Source organism: Lipotes vexillifer, unplaced genomic scaffold (assembly GCF_000442215.2).
Source record: "Lipotes vexillifer unplaced genomic scaffold, Lipotes_vexillifer_v1.1 scaffold557, whole genome shotgun sequence".
In the NCBI taxonomy this organism is placed as follows: domain Eukaryota; kingdom Metazoa; phylum Chordata; class Mammalia; order Artiodactyla; family Lipotidae; genus Lipotes; species Lipotes vexillifer.
In genome coordinates this window covers 577,111-603,876 of record NW_006789913.1, presented here as the reverse complement: position 1 = coordinate 603,876, position 26,766 = coordinate 577,111, and the positions used below count along the sequence as shown (strand labels likewise).

General features: G+C 51.6%; 2 protein-coding genes across 2 annotated transcripts in view; one reads left to right on the top strand and one right to left on the bottom strand.

Annotated features, from left to right (window-relative positions):
* Positions 1–7,679: 7,679 nt before the first annotated feature.
* ART5 (ADP-ribosyltransferase 5) lies at positions 7,680–10,272 on the top strand. The gene is given in 4 exon segments (XM_007463031.1): positions 7,680–7,763; positions 8,745–9,468; positions 10,048–10,080; positions 10,166–10,272. Coding segments are annotated over 4 exon segments (948 nt in total).
* Positions 10,273–11,146: 874 nt separating this feature from the next.
* Positions 11,147–26,766, bottom strand: part of LOC103087662 (short transient receptor potential channel 2 homolog) — a 19,996-nt gene continuing 4,376 nt past the window's right edge. Inside the window, 17 exon segments of the mRNA XM_082931272.1 lie at positions 11,147–11,538; positions 12,480–12,609; positions 15,158–15,236; positions 15,359–15,486; positions 16,033–16,178; positions 16,181–16,233; positions 19,422–19,514; positions 20,538–20,625; positions 20,628–20,681; positions 20,774–20,863; positions 20,866–20,943; positions 23,548–23,722; positions 24,788–24,856; positions 24,858–24,910; positions 24,943–24,988; positions 25,948–26,111; positions 26,114–26,150. Of these exon segments, the coding sequence (XP_082787398.1) occupies positions 11,147–11,538; positions 12,480–12,609; positions 15,158–15,236; positions 15,359–15,486; positions 16,033–16,178; positions 16,181–16,233; positions 19,422–19,514; positions 20,538–20,625; positions 20,628–20,681; positions 20,774–20,863; positions 20,866–20,943; positions 23,548–23,722; positions 24,788–24,856; positions 24,858–24,910; positions 24,943–24,988; positions 25,948–26,111; positions 26,114–26,150 (1,875 nt within the window).

Here is a 26,766-nt window from a genome sequence, read left to right as displayed (position 1 = left end):
CAGGAATGGGAAGAGCAATGGTATTAGAGGTAGGGACTTGGGATGTAAAGAGTGCAAGGCGTTCTGGCTAGTGTGGCAGTTGCAGTGTTGGAAAGCCTGGGGCCAGTCCTGAAGGAGCTTGACTGCCACAGTGAGAGGTCCAGGCTTCCCCTCAGGGGGACATGAGGCTGGAACAGGGCAGATCCAGGAGTGGTCAGCTGGTGGGGCCACAGCAGGACTCCAGGGTCAGGCTTAGAGCAGGGCTTGGGGATCCAGAGGGTCCTCCTCTGTCCCTGCAATCCTGCTGCCAACTGAACCCTCACCCTAAGCCCTCAGCTGATGCCAGGCAGGAAGCCCCAGGTGGTGCGGGAAGAGGGGCTGGGTGGGAGAGAGTACAGAGGGTACTGCTTCCCCTAGGGAAGCCTCCTGCATCCTCTGGGTGGGCACGCTGAGGGCCCAAAGTGGCTCCAAGAAGGTGTCCCAGCTTTGGGTCAAGATTGGAACAGACAGTTTCTAAGTTGGTGCTGCTGCTTTTTTAATTTTATTACCAAGTAATGCATGCTTATTGTGTATGAATGAATCACAAAGCCCAAGTCCCCCTTTTCTTGCTTTCCCTCCATGTCCCCCTTCTCACTGTTACCCGTGCCTGCTGTTTTCGTGGTAATGGTACCCTTCAAGACCTTTTCCGATGCACACACAAGTAATATATTTAAATATACATACACACATAGTTTTCTGTATACAGCCTGTTTTGGGGGTTTTTATTGTCACTATTTTCAAAAAGAAAAAGGAAGTGTGCTTACACATACGTGTTCTACAACCTTTTCCCAGGTAACAATGTACCATGGACTTCCTTCCATGTCACACATGCATATCTACCTTGTTCATTATGATGGCAGCATGGAATTTCATATATAGTTAATCCATAATTTATTTAACCATTTCCTTATTGAGGGACACTTAGGGTTTTTTCCCTAATTTTTGGTTATTACACATGATATTGCAGTGAACATCCATGTATATAAATCTTTGTCCTCTTGTCTGCATATTTTTATAGGAAAGATATCAGGAAGATGATATTTAAAGGATCTGAGTAGTATTCATTTAGATAGCCACTGCACCACTGCCAGGTTGCCATCCAAAAGGTCCCACTTCACCCTCCCACCAACAATGGACAAAAGTGCCCTTTTCTCCATGTCTTTGCCAACACTGGGCATTATTAATCTCTCTTAATTTTCATTTAACTGGTGGTACAAATGGTATCTAGTTTTTAATTTACGTCTCTGGTCACTTAACAGGATCAATCATAATTGTAATTTTTTTTTTTTTTTTTTTGGCTGCGATGCGTGGCAAGTGGCATCTCAGTTCCCCAGCCTGGGATCGAACCTGGGCCCTCGGCAGTGAAAGCTGGAGTCCTAACCACTGGATTGCCAGGAAATCCCCATAACTTTAATTTTTTTAAGTTTTAACTTAATAAAAGGTAGTACATTTTCATTATTCAAAATTTATAGTCCACGAAGCATGCAGTGAAACGTCTTTCTCTCACTGATCCCCCAGCCCCAACCTGCTCTCCCCAGAGCTAACCGATGTTCCCATTTCCTGTATATCCTTCCAGAGATACTCTAGACGCATACCAGCAACTTCTCAGGTATTTCTCTTTTCCTTCTTTTATACAGACCGTAATACAGTTAGTGGTTTTTTATCTTTGGAAGTCTGATGAAAGCTGAAACTGCTCCTCAGAAAATGGATATATGCGCCTTCACACAGACGTTACACAAATTTTAGGGTGGTTATGCATCTGCCCCAGTCTCACTCAGGTTAAGCATCCTTGCTCCCGAATCTCCTCTGGCTTCTGGTGGGGCCTAAGTTTTGATAGTTCAGTGACCCTAAGATGCTGGGATGTTATGTGGCTATAATTTTGAGTCTCCAAATCTAAGATCCTCTGATTGCCAGTATACAGTTTAAATTGAGGTGTGAGTTTCTCTGAGCAATGGAGTTAGCAGCCAGCAGAGTTTATCAAATTCAACATGTCCCAAACTGAACTTATCTTCCCTCCCTCAAAACCTGCTTACTCATTTATTCAGAAAATTCTTGAGCATCTGTAATGTGTCAGGCACTGAGGATAAAATTATGAACAGAAACAACAAAACCCACATCCCTGCTTCTTTAAGCTCTTTTTAGGTGGAGATGGAGTAGGAGTGAGGAATTTCAAGTAGCATGTTACAAGAACCCAAAGAGCCTGATGGAAACACATTTGTACAAGGAGTGGGTTTAAGTGAGGGTCTGACCAGAGGAGATTCGGAGCAGGTAGAATTTAAAATGGCATCACAGGGCTTCCCTGGTGGCGCGGTGGTTGAGAGTCGGCCTGCCGATGCAGGGGACACGGGTTCGTGCCCCGGTCTGGGAAGATCCCACACGCGTGGAGCGGCTGGGTCCGTGAGCCATGGCCTCTGAGCCCGTGCGTCCGGAGCCTGTGCTCCGCAACGGGAGAGGCCGCAACAGTGAGAGGCCCGCGTACCGCAAAGAAGAAGAAAAAAAAATGGCATCACAGTGGGGTGTAAACCTGAGATACCGCTCCCTAATTCCAGGGTAGAATGCTAATGGGCAGAGAATTCAGCAGCAAAAAACGACTTGAACTCTTGTGGTCTCTTGGGATCCACCAGAAAAGCCTGAGCTTCTATAATAGATCTTCTCTTTGTGGAGAAATTAGTCCATGGGTTCAAGTGGGGCTTTCCTCACTCTGTACCCCCATGAGGGGAATACATGACCCCAAACTGGTGCTCTAATGCCCTGGTCATTGTGATTGGCTCATGGATGGACACATAACCCAAGCAAGACCACTCAGAGTCTTTCCTGAGATCTGATAGATGGGTGCTGTGTAAAAGAGAGTGTGCCCGACACTTGATTCCCCAACCCGTATCCCCTCAGCTCATCTTCAAGTTCAACACAGGTGCAATGGATAGTCCTCAAGCGTCTGACAGCTTGCCACCCTTAGTGTTCTATATATTTCTGTGTCCAAGGCTTTCTCCATCACCCTGGGAGCTTGCTCAGGGCAACCCCAAAGTGCAGGAGATTTCATGTTCCCAAGGACAGCTGTCACCCAATGAGGGTAGTCAGATTCTCTATTCCACAGAGGGTCCCCGATGGGACATAGTTGACCACAGTGGTCGCACAATTTTTGGGGAGCTTTTCTGCCTTCTTCAACTCACTTTGCCACTCCTTCACTGGTACTTCCTGGGATCACCTTTCAAATAGGCTGACTACACCCAATCCTTGTCTCGGGGTCGGCTTTTGGGGGAACCCAAACCAAGAGAGAAGATCTTCTCTTTGGGTCAGAAACCATCAGAACATGGCCCAGAACTGTTCCTTCAGCCTGGACCCAGTGGAGCAGACCTGGGCCCAGCCCACAACAGGGAGGTGCCCAGCTGAGGCAGACTGGCAGCCTGAAGCAGAGCTGCCCATCCAAGCTCACTTTAGCCAATCTACAGTCAACGTGAAGACCCAGGAGTATGAGAATAAATGTTTGCATGCCACTGAGATTTTGTGGCACACAGCAAAATGGTCATGCAGTGAAAACACGAGGCAAACTATGTCTGTCACTGCCTCTCCACTATCCTGTTTCTGTCCCCGTCTCTGCCCTGCAGAAACACAGCAATAAAAGGTACCAGAGGCTCGTGATAGGGCAGGAGAACTGTGAAGTCAGACATTGAATCATGTGGCTAGACTAAGGTATTGGCAGTGAAGGTGGACCCAGCATTACTAGGTAGAATTTACTAGACTTGGTGTCTGATGGGATTTAGGGGATGAGACAGGGGAAATCAAGGCTCACAACTCTGGTTCCCATGCTCGGGGCTGGAAATACAGAGGAGAAGCAGAGGAAGCTTTAAAAGCTCATCCCAGCACATAGTAGGTGCTCAATAAAAAAAATGTATTGAATAAATGATCAGGTTAGGAGGGGAACTGGTGAGTTCAGTTTGGCCCATGTGGACTCTCTAGGGGCAGACTCCAAGATGGAGCAGAATAGACAATAAAAGACATTTGAGAGTCATAGGTGTATTGAGGTCAGGGAAGAGATAAGGTCCCCAGGGAAGGAGGCAGGGAGGGTTGAGGAAAAAAGAGAGCAGCTTGAAGCCAAGGCACAGGCAGAGCAAGACACTTCCTTGGGTTTCTAGGGACTCTTCACTTCTGGCCTTTGGGTCCCGTTAGATACCCTGGGATCCTTGTGATTAATTCCTCTTTGGGCTTCATCCAGCTCAGGGTGGTTCCCGTGAACTTGCCAACAGAAGAGTCTCGCGTAATCTACCATCCTTATTATTCATCCAGTCACCCAAGATGGTTACTTGGGTTTCCATTCATTCAGCCATTCATCAAACACTAAATTAGTTGCCAACTAGTGCTGGGCACAGTATGGGTCCAACCTCGATGCTCCTTCCCTTTCCCCATCCCCACATGCCCTGCCATGGCTCAGGTCAGCCCCTGCCTTCTCCCTGATCTCCCTACCTCGGCTGTCACCCCTGCTAATCCACACTGCTGCTGCTCCACGGAGTAGGGAGAACAATGTTTCTAAAGCACAGCTGGTCATGTTCCTTACCTGCTTGAAAACCCTCTGTGGCAAACCTGACTGGAAGAAATATCTCAAAATGCAGAGATGACAATTATGAGTCAAGGGATGAGAAGACATCCAGAAAGGAAAAAAAAAAAAAAAGCAAGAGATCAAAACAAAACTTATCTCCTTACCCTCAGGACAGAGTCCAACCTCCAGGCACTGGCATTTGAACTGCTCTGTGACCTTGCCCGCCATAACCTCTTCAGCCTCGTGCCCCACCACCCCTGCTTGACTTCTACAGTACAGAGCAAAGTTCCAGGTGAGGCGCTGCTGCTTCCCTCCATGTGCTGGGGATGCCCTTCTCCAACCCACTCTTCAAGGCTTCGCTCAGGAGCCACCTCCTCCAGGAAGCCCTCTGACTCCTCTGGCTTCCTAAATCATCCTGTGCTTTCCCCTGTCACTGTCCTAATCGTACTGTGCTGCCCTTCAATGTCTGCCTCCCCCCTGGCCTGTGAATCCCCTAAGGGCAGGGACCAGGTATGACCCATTCTGTGTCCCCAGAGCTCAGCCCAAGGCCAGGCACAAGTGAGCCCTCCTGGAATGTTTGCTGCAAGTCTGAGAGGCTTTCTGGGTGCAGCCAACAATGTAGAGCACTGCAGAACAGGTGCATTGGTGACTTAGTGACCAGTTTTGCAGGGAATGGTGTGGAGGCCAAAGTGGTGGGGAGGGCCTGGGAGGCCAGGAAGTGGAGGCACTGGGCAACTCCTTTTCCTATCCCAGCTGCCCTTCTGTCCTTCCTCTCATCCTGCTCAGGGCACTTCTCGTCAGTTTCCCCTCATCCAGACCCTTGATGAACATTCCCTACTGGGGATGTGACTCCAAATCCCTCCCCAGAAATCCCCAAATTTCCCAATGGCCTCAAGCCTCCCTAGGTATCCCAAACCTCTCCATCAGAGGTGCAATGGTCTGAATATTTGTGTCTCCCCAAAATTCATATGTTGAAACCCTAATGCCTGATGTGATGGTATTAGAAGTGGGGGGGGGCTTTGGGAGATACTTAGTTCATTAGTTCATGAACCCTCATGACTGGGATTGCTGTTCTTATAAAAGACACCCCCGGACTTCCCTAGCACCTTCTACCATTTGAGAACACAGTGGGAAGGTACTGGCTATGAATCAGGAAAAGGGCCCTCATCCGACCAGGCTGGCACGCTGATCTCAGACTTTCAGCCTCCAGAACTATGAGAAATATTTGTTTGTTGTTGATAAGTTACCCAGTCTGTGGTATTTTGTTATAGCGGTCTGAACAGACTAAGATATAAAGTTCCCTGAAACACTTCCTAATGATTCCTGTGACTCTACCATTAATACCTCAAATTCCCCCTTTAAAAAAACCACTTTTCATGCCCAGTGCCCAGGAACAGGTGGTGTGCCCCTTACCTAGACTTTCTCCGGGATGAGGAAGCTGGTATTGGTCTCCAGCGATGGCCACCAGGGGAGGGGAAGGGCAGATTTCTCTTTTATACCGTCAGTCCCCCACCCCTTGTACCTCTCCCACACAGCTGCTCAGAAATGTGACACTCCCCCATCTATTTCTGGACTAGCCTCTGCCCGGTCTGCTCTGGGCCACAGCACGTCCCATGAAAAGGGAACCCCTGAAGCCAGAGGGAAATCAAGGAGCCAGGCCAGAACAACTGCCTCCCCACTGGGTTTGGTCCAGCATTCAGCACCCCTGGCCTCAGGGAGTATCTCCTTATTTTTCCTTTCATGTGAGCATGCAGACTCACCTAAGGTGCAAGGCGAGATTCCCCAAAAGCCTGGGTCCCAACTCTAGCACTCCTTGGCCATGTGATCTTGGAGGACTTTCTGCTTCACTCAAGACCCCTGTTCAATGACTAGGTTTGGCTCCATCTCTTGGGGTCTTTCTTGGGGTTCCAGGTCTCGGAGTGGGAGAAGCAATTCCCCAAAGCCAGAGGGTAGAGAGAAGACAAAGCCATGATACCGGAGGTTCAGGCTGCCAGAAAGCTCTTCCCAGAGCTGCTGATTCCTCAGCTGGCCCCTTCTCCCATTACCTCCCAGTGGGCATCTAAGACTCAGAGCCAGGTTATTTATAGGCAAGCCCAGGGAGGTGAGGGGGAAAGGCTAGTGTTGATAAGCATGGGGTCACCGGAGTCTGCGAGGCCAGGGGAGAGAGGGTCTAGGGAGGGGCGGGGCTGGACCCTGAGGTTGTGAGAGAGAGCTCTGCATCTGGGCCAGGCTTGCTGAAGGGAAGGGGCATAAAGAGAAGGGAGTGGGGTGGGGGCCGCTAAGATGCTGGACCACACGTGACCCACGTGTTCGCCATATGCAAATTGTATGCAAATGAACGAGTGCGCAAGTGGTGACCTCTCGGCTGGCTGGACCCTCTTGGTCTCTTCGGCCTAGTTGTCTGGAGCCCGGGCCGTGGCAGTCAGGGGCCGCCCGAGGGAGAGACCATGTCTCGTAATTCCCCTCCTCTAGCACTGGTTTTACTCGGAGAAAAGGGTCCTGGAGAAAGACCTCGCAGTCCCTTGGGAAGGAGAGTTAAGTACGGCCCTCAGCCCCGCCCCCCGAACCCCAGTGTTTGTCGTTGGGGAAGAGAGGTGTCGGGTTACCGCCAGTGGGGCTATAATTAGCCGCGGGACTTCGTTGATCCGCGGGACTCCGGGGACAGGGGGCAGCGCGGCGCCCCCGCAGATTTCAGTCCCCGCCGCCAGGAACCTTCAGTGCCCCTTCCCGCTCTCCGCCTCCGCCACCTCCAGGTGGGTCCCCGGCCCCCCGGCCCCTCCCTTGTCCAAGCGGAGCCAAATTACCGCTCTCCCTTTAGCATTCCCGAACAGAAGGCGCTGAGCACCCGGGCAGCTGGGAAGTGGGGGAGCTGAGACTGGGGTTGTGCTGGGGTGGAGGCGGGGGGTGGGGGGTGGGGTGGGTGGAGGATAAAATCCAAGCCCCGCCCACACACTTAGGGCTGCTCTGGGCACCGCCCGCGCCCCGCCGGGCCAAGTCCTAGACCAGGGACCCCTCACACCGTAGAAGAAACCCTCCAACTTTCTGTCCCCCAGCCCACCGAAGCCAAGACTCCACCGTCGCTGGTCCCACCCTCAGCGGGATCTCACTCTCCAAGTCTCCCAGAGGAATGATGTTGGTGGCTCTGTTGATCGCCCTTAGCTGCCTTGGCATCCACACCCTCAGCGGCATCCGCATTTATGCCCCCTGGCAGGTAACTGGGGGGAACCATTTGCTGCCACAAAGGAAACAGTTGGGGTGGACCCGGGGCCTGACTCCTCAAAGAGCCTTCCCAGGGACGCTTCTCTATGATGCCATTCCTCTTAATCCTCTTCCTCTCAGAAACCTCCATCCCTATAGGGAGCTCCAACTTCCCATTCCATCTCCCAGAACCCGACCTCCACCCACTGGTCCTGCTGTGATCCTCCTTCCTTCTATGGTCCTCCCTTGGGATTGCCTGCATCTTTCTCCTGTCACTTCCCATCTCCCACCACAGGCCCAGCCTAACAAACTCCTTTGGGCTACCTGTGTACTGCCCTCCCGCATCCCCTCGCACACCAGGGCTTGACCTCCTCCCAATCCCCACCCCCAGGTTTGAGGATGAGGGCTTCTCAAGCAGGAGAGGACTCAGAGCCTCAGAGCTGCCAGTGACTTGCTTTGGTGTCTAGCACCTGTGTGAGGGGGAAAGAGCCTGAGGATGGGGATGGGGTCAGGTAATTGGAGACTGGCCGTACATTTGTATGTCATCTGCATACTGAGCCTTAGAGCCAGAACGGTGCTTGGAAGTCTTCCAGCTCCACGCCCCACTGAGTGCAGGAACCTCTCTAATGATAAATGACCCCTCTTAGTTAGTACACAAGTGAGGATCTATATGCTATCCTTACAATAACCCTGTGAGGTTGGAAGTATCCTCAATTTATAGGTGGAACACCTGAGGTCCAGAAAAATTAAGAGACTCGCCCAAGATCTCATAGCCCATAGATGGTGAAGCCAGGATTTGAACCCATGTCTGTCTGGCTCCAGTGCCTGTTATTTAAGCCCTTGAGCTCTTGCCAAATTTCACACCCCAGATATTTGGGCATAGAAAAGAGATTCTGTGTTTCTGAACTGATCTGCCACCAGGACCTCTGCCCAATACCCTGAACTTACACCCTTTCCTGTGAGGCCCCTCTCTTCCTTACCTCTATAGGCCCAGAATGTTTCCATCCAGAACCTGAGCCTGGCTCCAAACACCTTCGATGATGCCTATGTGGGCTGCTCGGAGGAGATGGAGGAGAAGGCAGTCCATCTGCTAGCGGAGGAGATGGCTAACCATTCCAGGCTGCGGGAGTCCTGGGAGACAGCCCAGAAGGCCTGGGAGCAAAGGTGTCCAGGGCTCAGCCTGCCTCCTGGCTTCAAAACCCAGCACGGAATCGCCGTCACGGTCTACACCAACTCATCCAACCCTTTATACCGGGAGCTGAACCAGGCTGTGCGGACAGGCGGTGACTCCAGGGAGTTCTACATGCAGCACTTCCCCTTCAAGGCCCTGCATTTCTACCTGACCCGGGCCCTGCAGCTGCTGCGGGGCAGTAGGGACTGCAGCAGGGAACCTGGGCAGGTGGTGTTCCGAGGCGTGGGCGCCATTCGATTTGAGCCCAAGGAGCTGGGGGTCTCTGTCCGCTTGGGCCAGTTTACCTCCAGCTCCCTGGATGAGGCAGTGGCCCGCAGATTTGGTAATGCCACCTTCTTCTCTCTAAGGACTTGCTTTGGGGCCCCGATCCAGGCCCTGTCTGTCTTTCCCAAGGAGCGTGAGGTGCTGATCCCCCCGCATGAAGTCTTCTTGGTCACCAGTTTCTCCCAGGATGGAGCCCGGAACCTGGTGACTCTCTCCAGCAATAATCAGATGTGCAGCCACTTTAACTGCGCTTATCTGGGTGGTGAGCCATGCATGAGGGAAGCAGGACTGGCAGGATGTCCCTGGTTTATTTCAGTCCCCGGGGCCTTCAGGAGACCCATGTGATTAATGGGGAAGGTGAGGGCTAGAAGTTAGCTGGAGTTATTTTTCTCTGTGACTCAGGTTTTGCCAGCTCAGAGAAGGCCCTATAAGTGTTTTCTGGATCTGTGAATATTCTCAGATGATTCTATAAAGGTCCTTGAAAGTTTCCTTCTGCTATACAGTCTAAAAGACCAAAAGAACCTGGTTAAGGAGGGCAATAAGCAGAGGAAAGTGACAGGAGTTCTGCTTCAGATCTCAGGAGGTGTAATAGCATAACACATGCGCTATTCCCAAGTGCTGAGGCAGGGACAGAGTGGGGCCAGGATGGTAGCAGGGATGAAGAGGCGATCTGGGAAGATTTCCTGGAAGAAGAAGGAGGAAAGGAAGTCAGAAGTTTGTATTTAGCACAAGGGAAAGCTAGATTGAGATTGGGAATGGCTGTGCCAGGGCCTGGTGAGAAGGGAAGTTTGGGGTGTGAGGGTCTGTCTGCATGGAGGCCTCACTGTGCTGTCTGTTGCAGCGAAGAAGAGACCGAGATGTGAGTCTGTGCCAAGTGAGTCACCCTCCTGCCCCTCCCTCAGCTGCTTTGACTCCCCCTGGCCCTGCTGACCCTTCACCACCTTTTCCTCTCTCTCCAGCAGGAGGACAGGCCGACTCACTCTCCAAGGGGGCCTTCTCTCTGCTCTCCTGGAAGGCCCTGCCCTTGGCCTCTTAGGGGTTCCAGCTCTTAGGAGCTGGGCTCTGAAAGTTCAGTGCCTGCCACGTAGGAGTCCTGGGAAATGATGACATCCATATGAAGATGGGAGGCTTTGAAGAGCCTGGAGAAGCCAGAACATGGTTTCGGACCCAGACCTAGCAGCCATCTCCCTGGCCAGGATGTTGGTGGATCTGAGGCCATGGTAGGGTGGAGGGATCCCTGCTACGTGGTAGGGACTCCAGGGGACAAGCAAGGGTAGTACTGTGACAGTCACTAGATTAAACAGTGTTGCAGTGCAGTGACCTCAAATTTCATGATTGGTTTGTTCCATGAGACTAGACCATCTGCCCTGCTCTGGCCATATGGGACTCAGGGACTGAGGGACTAAAAAGAATGACGTTTTGATCACTTTTAGACGTGGTCTCAGTGCAGACCCTTGTCACACACTGTAACCTGCAAACCCAGACGCTTTAATGACAGAGGTTCCTCACAACAGCCCTGAAGGCAGGAAGGGGGACAGATGGCTTCCTAGGCCATTTGTCAGATGAGGAATGCAGAGCCAAGGAAGGAAGCAACTTGCTGAAGGTCAGAGAGGTAGTGCTGAAACCAGGACCCTTACCTCTTAGTCCAGAACCCTTTCCACCAAACATCTGAAGGAACTCAAAGTAGGATCCTAAGCCCCAGATATCTGGGACCCCAGAGCAAGCCATTTCTCTCTGCCCTGCTCCCACAAGGGTTCATTTTGGGCTTGAGGATCTCAAAACATCAAGAGACAGAGATTCTCACACACTCTGGAGGCATCTGACATCCAGAACAGAGGCTTTATTGAGGCAAGGAAAGCAGCACGGGCTCCTACTGAGCCCCACCCTCACCCATCTAGGGTGTTCTACTCAGCACCAGAAGATGGGACCCTCCCACTGCATTAGGACCCCTCCTTGGTTCCCAGGTCTTCCTCCTGGGGCACGTCCCCAGCCCCCTCTGATTCTTGCTCCCTGTGCCCTAGCACGTGAGCTGGGGAGGAGGGGCCAGACTCTCCAGATGCTGGAGTCCTGGCCCTGCCTGTGTCCTGAAGCCCAGTTTCTGAAGACACCTGGGTCCCCACAATCCCTGGCACTGTCAGCTCTGGGTTCTCAGGGATGGGAGGCCCCAGGTTCTGGAAGCTGTCGCACACTCGGGTGATGGAGCAACAGAGGATGCTGGCACCGTCTGGTGGCCGGCGCAGCCTTCCCTCCACCAGAGTCCGCTGCACACCGGCTATCTCGCTTTGCAGTTGAGATACTGTCTTGGTCAGCTCTGTCAATCTGTTGCCCAGGTCTTGGGGAGGGGTGGGGCGTGGCAGTAGTGACGGGGAGATCACTCAGAAGATGAGCCTGCCCTGGACCACTTCTACCCTTAGCACAACCCCAGGGGACATTTATGCCGGGGGTCCTAGGCAGGAGAACTGGAGGAAGTGAGGGACTGGCTTATGGCATGTGGGTCAGGTGGGCAGGCTGAGTCAGGCGCAGATGAATCAGCAGGGCTGGGGTGGTGGTGAGTTTAGAAGATACCAAGAAGGAAAGTCTTATGGGCCAGAGAAGGGGTCAGGAGTCATAAGGATGGGAAATTTTCTAATGGGTAGAGATTTGTACATCCGCCCCCTCTGCCTTCTTCCCCATCTACACCTGTCCAGCTCATACCCACCCTCAGAGCCCAGTTCTCATTCCACCTCCTCTTTCTCCAGCTTCTGGTACTCTATCCTTCTACCTTCCCAGGAGCCTCTCAAAATGATAGACTCTTTCTCTTCTTTGGGCTCCCACTGCAATTTGTGTCTCTTTTTCTAAGCACTTTCTGCCTAGCGAGATGGTTTCTCTTCCTCAGCAGACTGAAAGCTTTCTATGTGTCCCTGCTGGGAACAAAGGGGACGTAGCAATGAACCCTGGTTGAATGAGTGAATGAATGAATGATGAATAAGGTGAATGAGTGAATGGGAAAGGGGGTGAATGAGTGAATGGGAAAGGGAGTGAATGAGAGAATAAATGAACACAAGAATGAAGGCGGGAATGAAGGATTAAATCAAGTGAGCGTAATAAATGTCTAAACAGGTACGAGGGTAATTGAGTGCAAGGGCCCACACGATCTGGGCAGGTTTTGGCTTCCAAGGGTGGGTCGGAGGGGGGCCACATAGAGAACTGCAGGCTGGTTGGAGGGGTGTGAGGCTGGGTGTTCCAGCTGAGCAAGGGACAGGAATGGGGAAGGCCTGGAGGGGAGCAACTAACCTTTCCGATGGGTCTCCTCAAACTCCCGCCACGCAGTCTCTACGTAGCGCTGTACCAGAGCCTCGATGACATGAAGCCAGTAGGATCCACGCTCTCCCTCCCCAGGCCCTGCCCCTGCCCCAGGATTGGCCTGGGATGGGAAGACGGGAGGGCGAGAAGAGTCTTCCCCCCCAGCTTTTCTTTAGCCACTGCATCCTCCTCCAGGCAATAAAGACGGAGGCAAAGTCTGTGCAGACTTTTCTATCCCTGAAGGCCACACATCTAGACCCTCATGCAGACCTGGAAGGTAGTCTGGATGGAGGCCAGAAGGGGTGGAATAGCTGAGTGCAAGAGAACCAGGGTGGGAGGTGGGTGAGGGTTAGGAGGAGAAGCAGAGTGTGGGTGGAGAGAAATGCTGAGCAAGGCAGAGTTGAGCTCTCTCCTGCCACCAACCCAACCTTGGTTTTCTTGAGTTGAGTTAGTGCAGGTTAACCCTGTCCTTCAAATTCCGCAGAGGGGAGACTAGGGGATGTGGGGAGGCATCTCCTTGGACCAGCTCATGCATATGAGATGGAAATCATCATGCAAATTAGAATGACTAGTTCTGGGTCCAGTTTTAGGCCTCAGCACAGTACCAGGAGGGCAAGTCGGGCACCTGGGGCAGATAAAGGAGAGAGAGAGCAGAGGTGAAGTAGGCAAAGTGCTGGACTCAGAAGACAGGCTCAGATGCCAGCTAGGCCACTTCGCCGCTGTGTGCCTCGAGCAAGCTACTCAACTTCTTCAGGCTGAAGGTCTCCAGATTTAAAATGGAGATGGTGATAACGCCTGCTTGCTAGGCTGGTACTTCCCTGGCATGGAGTAGAGGATCTCTAAATGCTTAGGAAATAATGATTTTTATTTATCTGTATTTATTTAGCTCTCTAAATATTTTATGGTTAGCCTATTTACTTTTTTTTTTTTTTTTTTTTTTTTTCTCTCTATTTTTTGGCCTCACCGCATGGCCTGTGGGATCTTACTTCCCTGGCCAGGGATCAAACGCACGTCCTCTGCAGTGGAAGTGCAGAGTCTTAACCACTGGACCACCAGGGAAGTCCCTAGCCTATTTACTTTTATAATGTAAAAAAGCAAAGGCTTTTCTTAAATATTTTAAAAGGAGAGACAGGATTGACAGAGATGCTACAGCAGAAGCATGAGAGAGAATGATGGGTCTTTTCAGCTGCAGAGTATATAAAGCATGTTTCTTGTATAAAATAAGGAATAAGAGCTTTGGAAAAGCCGTTTCCTAAGGTGCAGGGTAGGTGGGAGGAGACACCTGATGGGGTCACCAAAGAGCAGGCTAGTGAGGTGGGGGGCAGCTGGAGGAGGGGTGGAACCTCATTGGGGGTTCAGTGGAGGGTGGGGGAGACCCCCTGCTGGCTGGTATAGTGGGATCCATCAGGACTCAGTGACTCCCAGCACAGGCCCAGAGAACTGAATACAACTTCAGGTGAAGATGCTGAGTTGCACCCTAGAGGGGAAGCAGCCCTGACATGGGGTCTGCAAATATGCATCACCTGGCAACCTGGACAGGGCTGGGAAGTGGTCAGGGTGAAAGGGTGATAGTTCCAGAATGTGGAGTTTGAGATCCATTAGGGTGTAAGAGGTACCATGCAGGATAGCCTGGAGCCAGGATGGTGGGAACTGGGAACCTCTGGCATTTAGTTTCTTGTAAATGTCATGTTTTCTCCATGCTTTTGCACGTGCTGTTTCCTGTGCCTAGAACTCCCTTCTCCACCGTACCTGCCCATCAACCTCCTGTTTATCCTTCAGGATTCTACTCTGCCCTCAAGGTCTCCGGGAAGCTCCCTGACTCCTGAGGCTGGGTCTGGGGCCTCTCGTCCCTGCTCCAATAGCCCCCTGTGCTTCTTTCTATCATAGGTTTGTCATCATGCACAATTATAGTCCATTTCCTTCTGATGCTCTAGACTGTCAGCACCTCAAAGGACCACCGTCCTGCATATCTTTATTTCCAGAATTGGTGTGCTTTAATAAGTGTTTGTTAAACAAACTGTTGACCAATCAGATAAGGGAAGGCCTTCCTCACCTGGGGATCCAGGGGCCTCAGAGCTTCAGAGTTGGCCTGTGGCCTCGCAGAGCTGACCTGGAGGACCTGTCTTAGAGAGACCCTCAGGTTTACATGTTTTAAGGGGAACAGATAGGACCCCCTACAGACCTGGCAGTAATGCTATCTGAATTAGCAGGGGGGTCCCATGCCAAGCCAGACTGAGTTAGGGAGCAGATAATGAGAGGTAAGTTAGTGCCTTGGAGGCCTGCCCTCCTCTCTCAGGCCTCAGCCACCTTCTAATTTCCAGTTTGTGGGGCATTCTCCCCTTGGCTTCTTAACACGTTACTCTGAAAAACGTTCAACGATATCTTGACCCAGTTTAGGGCAAAAAGTTTTGCCTAAAGCTTATGGGGTATTGGTGGCTTGGGAGGAGGGTGGCATGAACTTCTGTTCGAGCTGGGTGACACAGGATTGGAAATTTAGGAAATGGCCAAAGCCAGGAAGAGGGAAAGGCAAGCCATATGAGAGAGCAGGAATTGGGAGCAGGCTTTCTGGGAAACATACAAGGAAAGACAGACAAGCCAGGGGTGTTCAGACAAATGGACGGTATAGGCAATACAGCTGAAGACCCACAGCAGGCAGAGGAGGTACTCACAAAGGTGGGGATTGGGGGAGAGTCTGGCTTCTTGGTTTTGCAGCAGGAGCAGCAACAGCAAATGAAGAGGAAAACTCTCCTGAGAAATTGAGATGGAGGGAGGGGGTTAGTTAGAGGACAGGGTCTAGGCTAATGGGGCAGGAGCTGGGATAGGGGTGCTGAGTGCTGGGGGGTTGGGAGTGAGAGCTCTGAGGTCATCACCTGAGAAGGTAGAAGGTAGCCTTGGGGGAGGGCAGGATGCTGAAGGGCACGGGCAGCCTCAGGCCCTCTCGGAAGTAGGACAGGTAGAGCTTGGAGCAAGCAAACTTCCACTCCACGTCAGCAGCGTCCTGGGGGCCAGGAGGCAGGGGCTCTGCAAGGACCACTTTGGTGCCTAGCCCTCCTGCCCACTCAGTCTGCCCCATTTCCCCCCAGCCCTCATGTCCCTTCTCCTCCAACCTCTTTCTTCTCCCCATTCTTACCTGCACCTCCACCTATCACCCACATTTCCCCTGCCTGTAACCCCCTTCCCCTCTTCCTCCCCACCACCTTTCATACTTCTGACATCCAGTTCCATCCAGACTATTCTCCAGCCACAAACCCTAACCCATCCATCTCCTTCCCCCTCCCTTCTCACGTTCCCACCTACTTTTCCACAACACATCCTTCCTCCCCACCATAAGGTGGAAAGAGCACTAGACTTGTATCTGGAGAAAATAATAACATCATTAAGACCCTCAATCTACAGATGAGGAAAGTGAGGCTAGAGAGGAAAACTTGTCCCCAGTCACAAAACAAGGCAGTAGTGGAGGCAGAGCCGGAACCCAAATGCCTCCACTCCTTGCATGCTATTCCTCTCCATTCCTTTCTCTCTTCTTCCCTCTGGCCTGAGCCACCCTTAGTTCATGCATCTCAGTCTCCTGGAAGGAGCTGGTGATCATGGCAATGAGCATGTTGAGCAGCGCAATGACCAGGACGATGGTAAAGATACCGTAGAGGGCCCGGCCCACCAGTTCCGGCACCAGAAACTGGGCCATGTCATGTGCTCCTCCGTGCCAAACATGGTCCAGAACAGAAACTGGAAGGTCTCGTTGAAACTGGCATGGGGGGCTGAAGAGTAGGATGTGAGGGGTGGGAGATGAGCCAGAGTGCCACCCAGACCCACTCCTCCTCGCCCTCAGGACCCAGGCGAAGGCGCTGTGCTTCCACGAAGCCCATTGGACCACTTGTCATTTCTGATCTCCCGCCAGAATTTACTGAGTGTATAGCAGTGCCAGGAACAGGTGCTAAGGATACAGCCGTGAACAAGACAAGCACAGTCCGTGTCTTCAAGGACGTTATGTTCTGGGTGGGGAGCGGGGGTGAGACAGACACCAACTCTACAAACATCCCTAAATTGTGGCAAGCGCTACAAAGCAGCAGCACAGGATGTTATGGCCTAGTCTGGGAGCTGGGGAAAACTTCCTCGAAAAACATTCAAGCTGAGCTCTGAAGGTTGAGGGAATCAACCAGGGGGAAGGGAAGGAGATGTGAAGCGTGCCCAAGGTAGGGGAGTCTGGGGGGCATTTGAGGAACTGAGAGACGGCCAGCATAGCTTGTCTCAGAGGGCAAAGGAGAGAGAAGCTCGTGAGAGGGAAGCAGGGACCAACCAGGTCATGCAGGGCCCTGCAGGATAAAAACAAAGATCCTCACTATGGCCTAGGAGCCTTAGGAAGCTATGAAGAATTCTAAGCAGAGGGGTGACCCCTGAATTACTTTTGATAAGATCACACTGGCTGCTGTGAGGAGAGTGGAAGAGAAGCAGATGAGAGAGTGGGGGCACGGAGACCAGTCAAGAAGCTGTTGCCATGGTCTGGGTGAGAGAGGATGGTGGTTGGACCACAGAAGCAGCCACCCATGCTGCTTCAGTTCAAGCCTAGATGACTACACAGTCTCCACAGCGGGTCTCTGGCCCCAGTCCCTCTCTCGTCCTTCCATCCTCCACACTGCACTGAAGGTGTTCTTTCTAAATGCTGATCTGATGTGCTGTACTTCTGCTTGTCAAACTTTAAATGCTCCTAACTACTCTCAGTCCAAATGCCCACCATGCAACGTACCTGAGGTTTTTAGCAAAAATACTTTTGACTTAATTGGCTGTCTCCCATAAATGAGCAGGGGGGCTTAGCCTGCCTGTGCTGCCGTGGAATGACACCAGGACCCATGAAGCAGGCTGGAAGGACTAGTTCCTGTCCCTGGCACTAAGATTCATGATTTCAACTGTGTCAGCAGACTTCCTCAACATCTTGAAGCCAGGATGGGAACAAGGATTCTTGGTAAGAGGATTGGTCTGAATAAAGCCTCCATTTACTTTGGAACCATGAGAAAGACTTGACCAACATCCACAGGCCCAACCATGGGTCCTTCAGGTTCAACAATAAAACCATCATGTAGTTGCACTCAGGAAGAATTCACGATTGAACAATTGCTTGGGAGGCCATCCGGAGCTCCCTGGTCCGCTGGGCAAGCCAGGCTTCTCAGCAGGACCTCCATGAGCTCCGTGACCTGGCCCTTCTACCATCTCCAGCCTCCCCTCTCAAAATCCCCTCCATGCACCAACCATGGAGGAAGTCTTGCTATTCTCCAAACATACCTCCTTGCCTTGGTATGTGCCCCCTTCTGCCCAGAATGCTCTGTACCTTCTCTGAAGTTTACAACCTTTATAGGTGGAGTCCAGAGTTCCCTTCTCTATGAAGTGTTCCCTGATCATCAAGACAGAGGAAGGGGCTTTCCCTTCTGGTTACCCTCAGCATAAGCCCTCCTTCCTCACAGCACTCATCATCTCAAACTGAGCTTATTTGTGCACGTGGCTATCTTCTCCAGGAGACTGAGTCTGGTTCACTTCTGTCTATGCTTCCAGTGCCAGGGACAGGACCTACTACAAAGAAGGGGTCATAAACGGGTGTGAACTCAAACAGCAATGAATGAATGACTAAGAAAGTGAATGAATTTAAAAAGTGAGTGAATGAATGAATGAATGAGTGAACAATGAATGAGTGAGTGAATGAACAAGGAATTAGTTATTGGCCATATTTAGGGAGAATTGAGTATCAAAAAGAATAATGGGGCTTCCCTGGTGGCACAGTGGTTAAGAATCCGCCTGCCAACGCAGGGGACACGGGTTCGAACCCTGACCTGGGAAGATCCCACATGCCGCAGAGCAACTAAGCCCATGCGCCACAACTACTGAGCCTGCGCTCTACAGCCCGCGAGCCACAACTACTGAGCCTGCGAGCCACAACTACTGAGCCCGCATGTCACAACTACTGAAGCCCGCACGCCTAGAGCACGTGCTCTGCAACAAGAGAAGCCATGACAATGAAAGGTCCGCACACTGCAACGAAGAGTAGCCCCCAGTCACCGCAACTGGGGAAAGTCCGCGCACAGCAACGAAGACCCAACACAGCCAAATATAAAAACAAATTAATTAATTAATTAACAAAAAAAGAATAATAACTGTAATGGATTATTATATTTTTTAAAAATCTTTGAACCCAAATCTTTGAATCTTTGAATCCAGTGATATTCAAAAAGAGTGGAGAAGGAAGCACTTCTTTATGGCAGAATGCCAGCAAAGAAATGTACGGGGAATGACAGCAATAGAAAATCAGCATCTTGAAGTCACTGTTATAATAACTGATGCAGGTAAAAATCATCTGTAAAGGGACTTCCCTGGTTGCGCAGTGGTTAAGAGTCTGTCTGCCAGTGCAGGGCACGTGGGTTCGATTCCTGGTCCAGGAAGATCCCACATGCCGCAGAGCAGCTAAGCCTGTGCGCCACAACTACAGAGCCTGCAAGCCACAACTACTGAAGCCCACGCGCCTAGAGCCTGAGCCCTGCAACAAGAGAAGCCAGTGCAATGAGAAGCCTGCGCGCCACAATGAAGACCCAACGCAGGCAAAAATTAATTAATTAATTAAACAAAAATCATCTGTGGATGATAAAGCCACTCAGAGCAAAGTTGCAAGAAAGTGGTCTAGTCACACAGTCTCAACATCTCTCTTCATTACCACAAGTGTATCTCCTTTTCAATGGAGAGGTTTGCTAGACCAATGGGCCTCACCAATGGGCTAAACTGACATTGTGAGCCTCCTGATGTGATATGATGGAAAGTACACATCATCAATTAGGTTGCGTTCTTGCCAAAATTGCTTAAGTTGAATCTGATCACAAGGAAGAGGTGATTACTAAGCTCCAAGTTCACGGTCCCAGAATCCCACCTGCCCATCCTGACTCTGCCCCTGAGTACTTGCCCAGCTGCTCTGTCTCCTGGTAAGGCACGTAGATGTTGCTGAGGCCGTGGAGGAAGGCGGTCAGGAAAATCGTGAGCATGAACATGAACCTGGCAGGGGGTGGGATGGGGGAGGGTCAGAGCAGGTCTCTTCCCTGGGAGAAGTCAGGCTCTGGGAAGAGAGATGGGAGTGATGGCTCCCAGTCTCAGCCTCTACTTGGCAAGGATCCAGTGTGGTTATTATTAAGAAGAGAGAAATTAAGGGGTGGGAAATGAGAAGGGATTTAAAGGGTGCTGAAGCAGAAGCTCTCCCTCCAGAATAAAGGATTCTGGGTTGAAACAGTCAAAGCTGGGGATGGGTCAGGTTCCCAGGGAGGGACCGAGATGCTGAGATGTGGTATAAGGATGAGGGAGAGTCACAGAGTCCTACTGGACAGGGTTTATCACCAGTGGAGTTAAAGCCCCATGTGAGTTGAGTTGGCTGGCAACACGGAAGGCTAGGAGAGTCTCAGGGGTGGGATGGCAAGTTCTCCAAGCTGAGCTGAGCTGAAGATGTTCACAGATGTAACCAGGGCTTTTCCCATCAAGGGCACCCACGCCTGTCCCACCTCAGGCAGGGTTTTCCCAGGGAAGCAGGCACGAAAAATGGGCTCTGATTAGGGTGAAAGGCCAGGTAGGCTGTAAATGATTAGATGATAATTACCAGGAAGACCAGATAATTCCATGAGTTCCAAGAGCAGTTGTACAGTGGAAACCATTCAAAGGGACCCCTGAGTCCAGTGCCTCACCACAAAGATGGGAAAACTGAGCCCCAGAGAGGGCCATGGAGACAACAAAGGAACTGGGACTGGAATGCCAGCCAAGGGCTCTTTCTGCTGTTGGTGGTTCCTGATCTTTGGAGTCATGGGCCTCTTTGAGAATTAGATGAAAGTTACAGACCCTCTCTGCAGAGAAATGTACCTTTACATTTACATCCGAAAGTTTGCCTTTAGTTTCAGGGTTTCCGAGGTCTCTGGAGCCTGTACGAGCCACCCAGGATAAGAATCCCTGTGCTAACTAGAGCTGGGAGCTTCAGAAGGAGGCCAAGTGGGGTCCATCGGAGGGGAGGATGCTCTGAGCAGGGGCAGTACGCACCGGATCATGTCGTCGATCATCCTGCCAATGGAAATCCGCAGGGTGCCCAGCGGCTCATGGGCCGGCAGGATGTAGGCCAGGCGGGTGAGGCAAATAGCACCTCAGCCAGGAACTCGTGGTCTTCCGTGCGCCACTCACTCCGCTCTGTGCAGGTGGAACGGGGCTGGGGGGCTGAGGCCGAGAACCAAGCAAGGGAGGGGGCTGGGGGACTCAGGGCTGGGCTGGGAGGCACTCACCAGCCGAGGTGAAGTAGCGGCAGGCAGCCCTGTCCGGGGCATCCCGGCAGCACCTGTGGGCCAGCCCGGCCAGGAGCACGAAGGCGCCTGGGACAAGACGACCGTGTCCAGGATGTCCCACCAGTCCAGGCCCTCGATCCACACTTCCTCACACTCAAACCACAGGAAGCCTGAAGGAGGTGGTAGGGAGCCAGGGCAGGGTGAGGCACCTCCTCCGTCCAGGTCAGAGCTGGGTTGCAGGTATGGTTGGTGGGGGGAAACTATCCATGGGGTGGGAGAACTAAGATGTGAAAGGCGTGAAATGGATAAAATGTAGACGTTTAGTCTGCTTAAGTACGGAGATCTTATGTGAAAATAAAAAGAACTTCTGGCTGATGCAGACTCAGCTGCCACGGAGCCTGTGCCACTGATCCCAGTTGGCTGATAAACTCAGAAAGTAACACCTTGAGAAGCTGGTTATTGGGAGGGAATGATCGAAATCTACTTCCTCCTTCCTTCCACCAAATATATATTGGACAACTATTTAAAGAATATTGATTTGAAGGGGCTCCAAATTATCAACCTGCTCATTATCAGCCCAGGGCCCGGGGCCTGACCTGGCGATGGAGGGTCTCGGGAGCTGGACCCCATTAGCCAGGTGACCCTGCCATGTCATACCCTTCTCCGTTCCCTGGATACAAGCACGTGCTTTTTTACTCATAGTTCTGTCCACCTAGAAAGCCCTTCCACACCCTTTTGAAGGCAGGCTCACCTTTGTGGCCCAGGACAAATCTTACCTCCTCTGTGAAGCCTTCCCTAACCAGGGGAGTGAGTTCTCACAGCTCTCTTCAGACCTCTGTGATACCATCGCTGTGGGGCACTGCAGGATATCTCTTCCTGGGTCCGCCCCCGCCCCCCGTCCCCTCCCCTGAACTTTGAACCCCTCAAGGGCAGGGACCATGGCCTATTCACTTCCTTGTCCCTGGTGCCCAGAACAAGGCCCAGTAGTTACTATTGAATAAAAACTGATTAAGCTCCTACCATGTGCCAGTGGGATCCTGTGGTGAATAAGACAGATACAGTCCCTGGCCTCCCCAGGTTCATAATCTAGTGAGGGAGGCGGGCAAGTAGCCAAGTCGTTACAAGCAAGTGTGGTAACTATTAAGGTGGAAAGGAGGGGAACAGAGGCTGTTGTGAGAATGTTTAGGAACAGATCCTCACCCTGATTTGGGGACCAGGGAAAGCTTCACTTCTCCCAGAAAGTGACGACTGAGCTGAGACCTGACGGAGGAGTAGGAGTCGGCCAGGTGAAGGGGCAGCACGGGCGGGGAGAGGGCTGTGGGGAAAGAGAACGTGCGCGGGCCTGGAGACAAGCAGTGCGGGGTGAGGTGAGAACTGCATCCATTCCCACGGCAGCAGGGTGTGGATGCTTATTTATCTAAGTTGGATGCATAGAAGGAACCCTATTTAGTTTATCTGTGTGTTCTCAGGGCTTCACTCACCGTAGGGCAGCAGCAAGTGTTTATTGCATGAAGAAACAAGGAGTGTTGTTTCTTAAGACTTCTTCCCCCGTGGGCAGGAACTGTATTGGTTTCATCTGCACCCAATACAGGTCAATAATGTTTAGTAAACAACTGGATGAGAAACTTTTCCTCTTGCATGGCTCTTGTTTTCTTCCCCAGAGTTTCTTGGCCAAATAGTCTTTCAGGCCTTACTGACTGGCTTGGTACAGGGTAGAGTAGCAGACTTAGTCTACTGGTGTCTTAGGAGTTTGCTAACTAAGCTAGAGATAAGTAAAGGGAAGACAGATGAGGAAGGGACCCCCAGTCCAGCTGCTGATCTGACCAGCCAAATGCTCAGTAGAGCCCTGGAGGTTACTGTCAACTGCATTTGCTGAATTGTTTGAGAATACTCAATTCTGCTATAGAAGCAAAGAACACCAATGGAATGGCTGGAACTTATGCATTAAGCATATATAAGTTAGTTATCTGGGTGACATGTTGGACAAATAAAGCAAGTAGAGCATATGTGTGTGAACATATGTAGAATATTTAGGGTAGACACTAAATATTAATAATATGCTGAATATACACAAGGCAGATGAGGCCCTTAGGGTTCATCAGATCTTAAATCAGCTCCCCACTGGTGATACCCATTCTGGCCTCACATGTCTTCTGCCCAAAAATTGCAAAGAAAAGTCACAGCTGTTCACCAGGATGATTAGTAAGCTACAGCTGTGGTCAGACATACTTGCCCCTGTGTTTCTCCTACCAATCAAGTGTTGGGGCCAGGCTGCTTCCGGCTGTTGTATCCTCTGCTCAAACCTCAACTCTGGTCCTCGAAACACCACCATCATAAGTACACCATTTATGGGTTTAATAAACTGTACGATTCAAGCATCTTAATTTGGTCTGTGAGCCTTTCTGTTCCATGACCTTCGGGATAGATTGCCTGGTGGTGTACTTGCTGGCTACCATTACACCAAGGTAATCTCCCACCGGACACAGTGGACCAGTGTCTTATTTGTGAGAGGATATGAACATCCAGAATGGGTAGCAACTGGTGCCAGGGTAGGGTAAGAATCGGGTCCTTGCTCAGGGGGTCTATCACAGGGCTAGGTCCCCTGATTAGAGGTGAAGAGGAAACCCTTGGTGGACCAGAGCCTGGAGGGGTCTGGTTATGTGTTCAGGGAGCATCTACAGGGGCAGCCCCCCTCCATGGGGGTGCTTACTGTGAAGAAAAGTGAGGGGGCCCCCAAGGGGGTCTGCCACAAATAAAAGGCCCCACACATGTACCTGCAACCCAAACCATGTGTAGTGAAGTCTCCCAGCCACTGTGGCTGCGGCCTCGGAAGGTACTCAGCTGTGTCTCCATGACCAGGGACTCTCCCAGCAGGAAGATGCGGAACCACAGATAGGAGGCCGAGTGCAGCAGGAACTTCAGCACCGGGATCTTCATCAGGCGGCCCAGCTTGGGGGAAGGAAGGAGAGCAGGGCTCTCAGAGTCCTGTTCAAATCTCTCCCCACCCTGGATAACTTCCGGGATGCTCAGCCCCCACGTCTCCTCCTCTCATTCCCTCGCTTATTCAGATATTCATGAAGAATGTACTGTATATTAGGCCTTCCCCTTTTGTATCTATTTTTTCCTTCACAACCGTATGAGGTGGGTATCGTTATTCCCATTTTTTAGCTAAGGAACTGAGGATCACAGAGATAAAGTAACTTTCCCTGGGGGGGTCCCACAGGCTCTTCAATCACAACCATGTTAAAAATAAATTCATCACTTTTGATCCCAAACTTGTTCCTTCTCCTCTTCCTCCTGTTTCTCCATCTTAGAAAACGTCCCGGCCACCCAGACCAGGAAGCTTAAAGGCATCTCTGCATCCTCTCTCTCATACACTCTGACAGTCTCCCTAACTCCCACCCCTCCCCCAATCCATCCTTTACACCACTAGGAGAGACAGCTTTCTAAAACACAAAACTAATAGGATCTCTCAACTCATGACAGTTTTCCAGTGGCTCCCATCATTGCATAAGGCTCTGTGGGACCCGGGCCCCTGCTTACTTCCTACCACTCGCCATTTGCACTTATGCTTTAGCTACACAGAGTTCCTCTCAGTCTCTAATAGTTTGCATTCTCCCTCCCTGGGCCGTTGATGGACATGCTGTTCCTGCTTCCTGGAGCACTACTCAGCCTATTCCTCACTTGACTTACAGGTACCTGGCTTCCTCTTTATTATATCCCCAGCACCAGGCACGATGCCTGGTTCGTAGTAGGGTATCAAGGAAATATTTGTTGGGTGAAGGAATAGAAATATCTGGGTCCACAAGGGCTCCCAAAGAATCTGTAGGTTGGGGCAGAGTCTCTTTAGGAGATTATAGGGCTGTATATACGACTCAGGCTTCGGAGGCAGAGAGACCTCAGTTTCAATCCTGACTCTGCTATTTACTGGGGACAAAAGAGCATTCTGCCCAGGGCCTGGCATAAAGCAAGTGCTCAATAAATGACAGTTATCATTACTTCTATTCTTAGTACCCGGGACTTGGGCGCCAGCCAGTGGCCAAGGCAGAGGAGGGGCATGGTGAGGATGATGAGGAAGGCGACCAAAGAGCTTCCAGATACTGGTGCTCCCACGCCAGCCAGCCAGGCTCCCACACCTGGGGGGACAGAACCTGTCTGTCTGTCCCCCCAGGTTCTGGAGGACAGAACCTGCTGGCAGATGGGGGGTGCTACAAACTAAGCAGAGATGGGAGTAAGGAGAGGGGTTGGCCACCAGCCAGGGAGGAGGAAGGGGAGCCAGTTGGGTGCACTGACTTCCCTGCCATAGAGGTTGAACCATGTTTTTATTTCTTCCCAGGCCAGCCAGCTCAGAAGAGAGGCAACCCACTTGCCAGGTGACCTTGGGCAGACCCCACCCCTCTTTGGGACTTGGTTTCCTAGTATATGAAGAAGTTGAATTCAAAGATTCTCCTGGACTCTCCAGATCCTGCATTCCTGAATCTAAGTCAGGCAGTGGTGGGTGCAACTGGGTTCCCAGTCCCAGAACCCGCAGGATTCCTTGTCTTCTTAGAGATGTGAGGCACCAGCCTGCATGGTCTTGAGGAGGGAGGAGCAGGGAAAGTGGGCTCTGGTGTCTTAGGGAGCCATTGTGAAGGAAGGTTTTTGGCTAAGCTCCTGGTGGGCTAGGATATCTAGGGTAGGTGAGAGGGAGCAGTAAGGGGGGGTAGGCTAGAAGGAGAGCATGTCTTAGGCTTAGGGGGCAGGCGTCTAGTACAATGGGGAGCCATGTAATCACTTGACCCTTAAGCCCTGAGAGATGTAGACTAATCTTGCTGAATAGAGTGAGATACTGAAGTCTAACAACAGAAAAAGACCACACCAAACCTACTCAGCAGGCCAGAGGCTGAGCTGAGGGTAAGACCCAGAAGTCTGTTCTGAAGGTGGGGTCTGGGTGGGTAATGGGACTTCCAAGGGCTGGGGAGAGGTTAGGGACTTAGACTGAAGGTAAGAAGGGCAGGTGGGAGACCCACAGGATCAAGGGCCTAGATAGGAGAGTGCTCAGAATGAAGATCTAAGAGGGGTCCTGAGGGCAGTGAAAGGACTTGCTTAGGGTTGGAGCGGGGACTACGTAGAGGTGGCAGGGCAAGGGGTCAGGGCAGGGCCGGGGAGGAGGGGGTGGGTAGGGCCCAGCTGACCCACTTCTGGTTGTAGGTGATGGCCAGTCACAGCCTCGCCAGGTTGCGGATGCTTTCCTCAAAGGCCTGGTCCAGACCCTCGGCCTCGGGCTCAGTCTTGCTGTCCTCGCCCAAGTCATCGAGTACCACGGTGACCTTGCTCTGGTTCCGGCACATGCCCAGCAGTAGTCCTGGCTCAGCGACTCCAGGGCAATGTACTCAAGCTGTAGGGAGGAAGTCCGTGTGCACCTGCCACCCTGGGGGCCCAGCCCCATTAGGTCAGCCCCCACCCTCCCAAAAGTGGGTCCGGGCCACTCTGTCCTGCCCTTGGCCGTCACTTCCTCACAGCTGGTGTCACCCTGAGTCCTCTATTCCTTTCTTCCCTTCCACCCCACCTATCCTCTTGGCTATAACGAGGCACTTCTTGGGTCAACTTTGCTTCTCTGTCGCTGCATCTACCTCATCGCTGAGTCATTTCAACTCAGACCCCTCCGTCACCTTTGTCCTCCTCTTCCCTATTCCTGTCCCACTTCTGCTCCTATTCTTCATGCCTTCTTGGGTTAATTGAATTACTTTTGTTGAGCACCTACCTTATATGAGAGCCCGTGCTGGCAGTTTTAGGAGCTGCAGACACGAGTGGGCAGTTCTTGTTTCCACTTTATCCGTCCTAGCCTCAGTTTTACTTGGGGCCCTAACACCAGAGAGAATCCAGGCTAGGATTTTAGGAGGCTAGGTCTGAGGCCCAGCATGGTCCCTCAGGTGGTGTCACACTGGGTAAGGTTATTTCCCCTATCCAAGCCTCAGCCTCCTTGTCTGGAAAGTGGGGATGATCATTCCTGC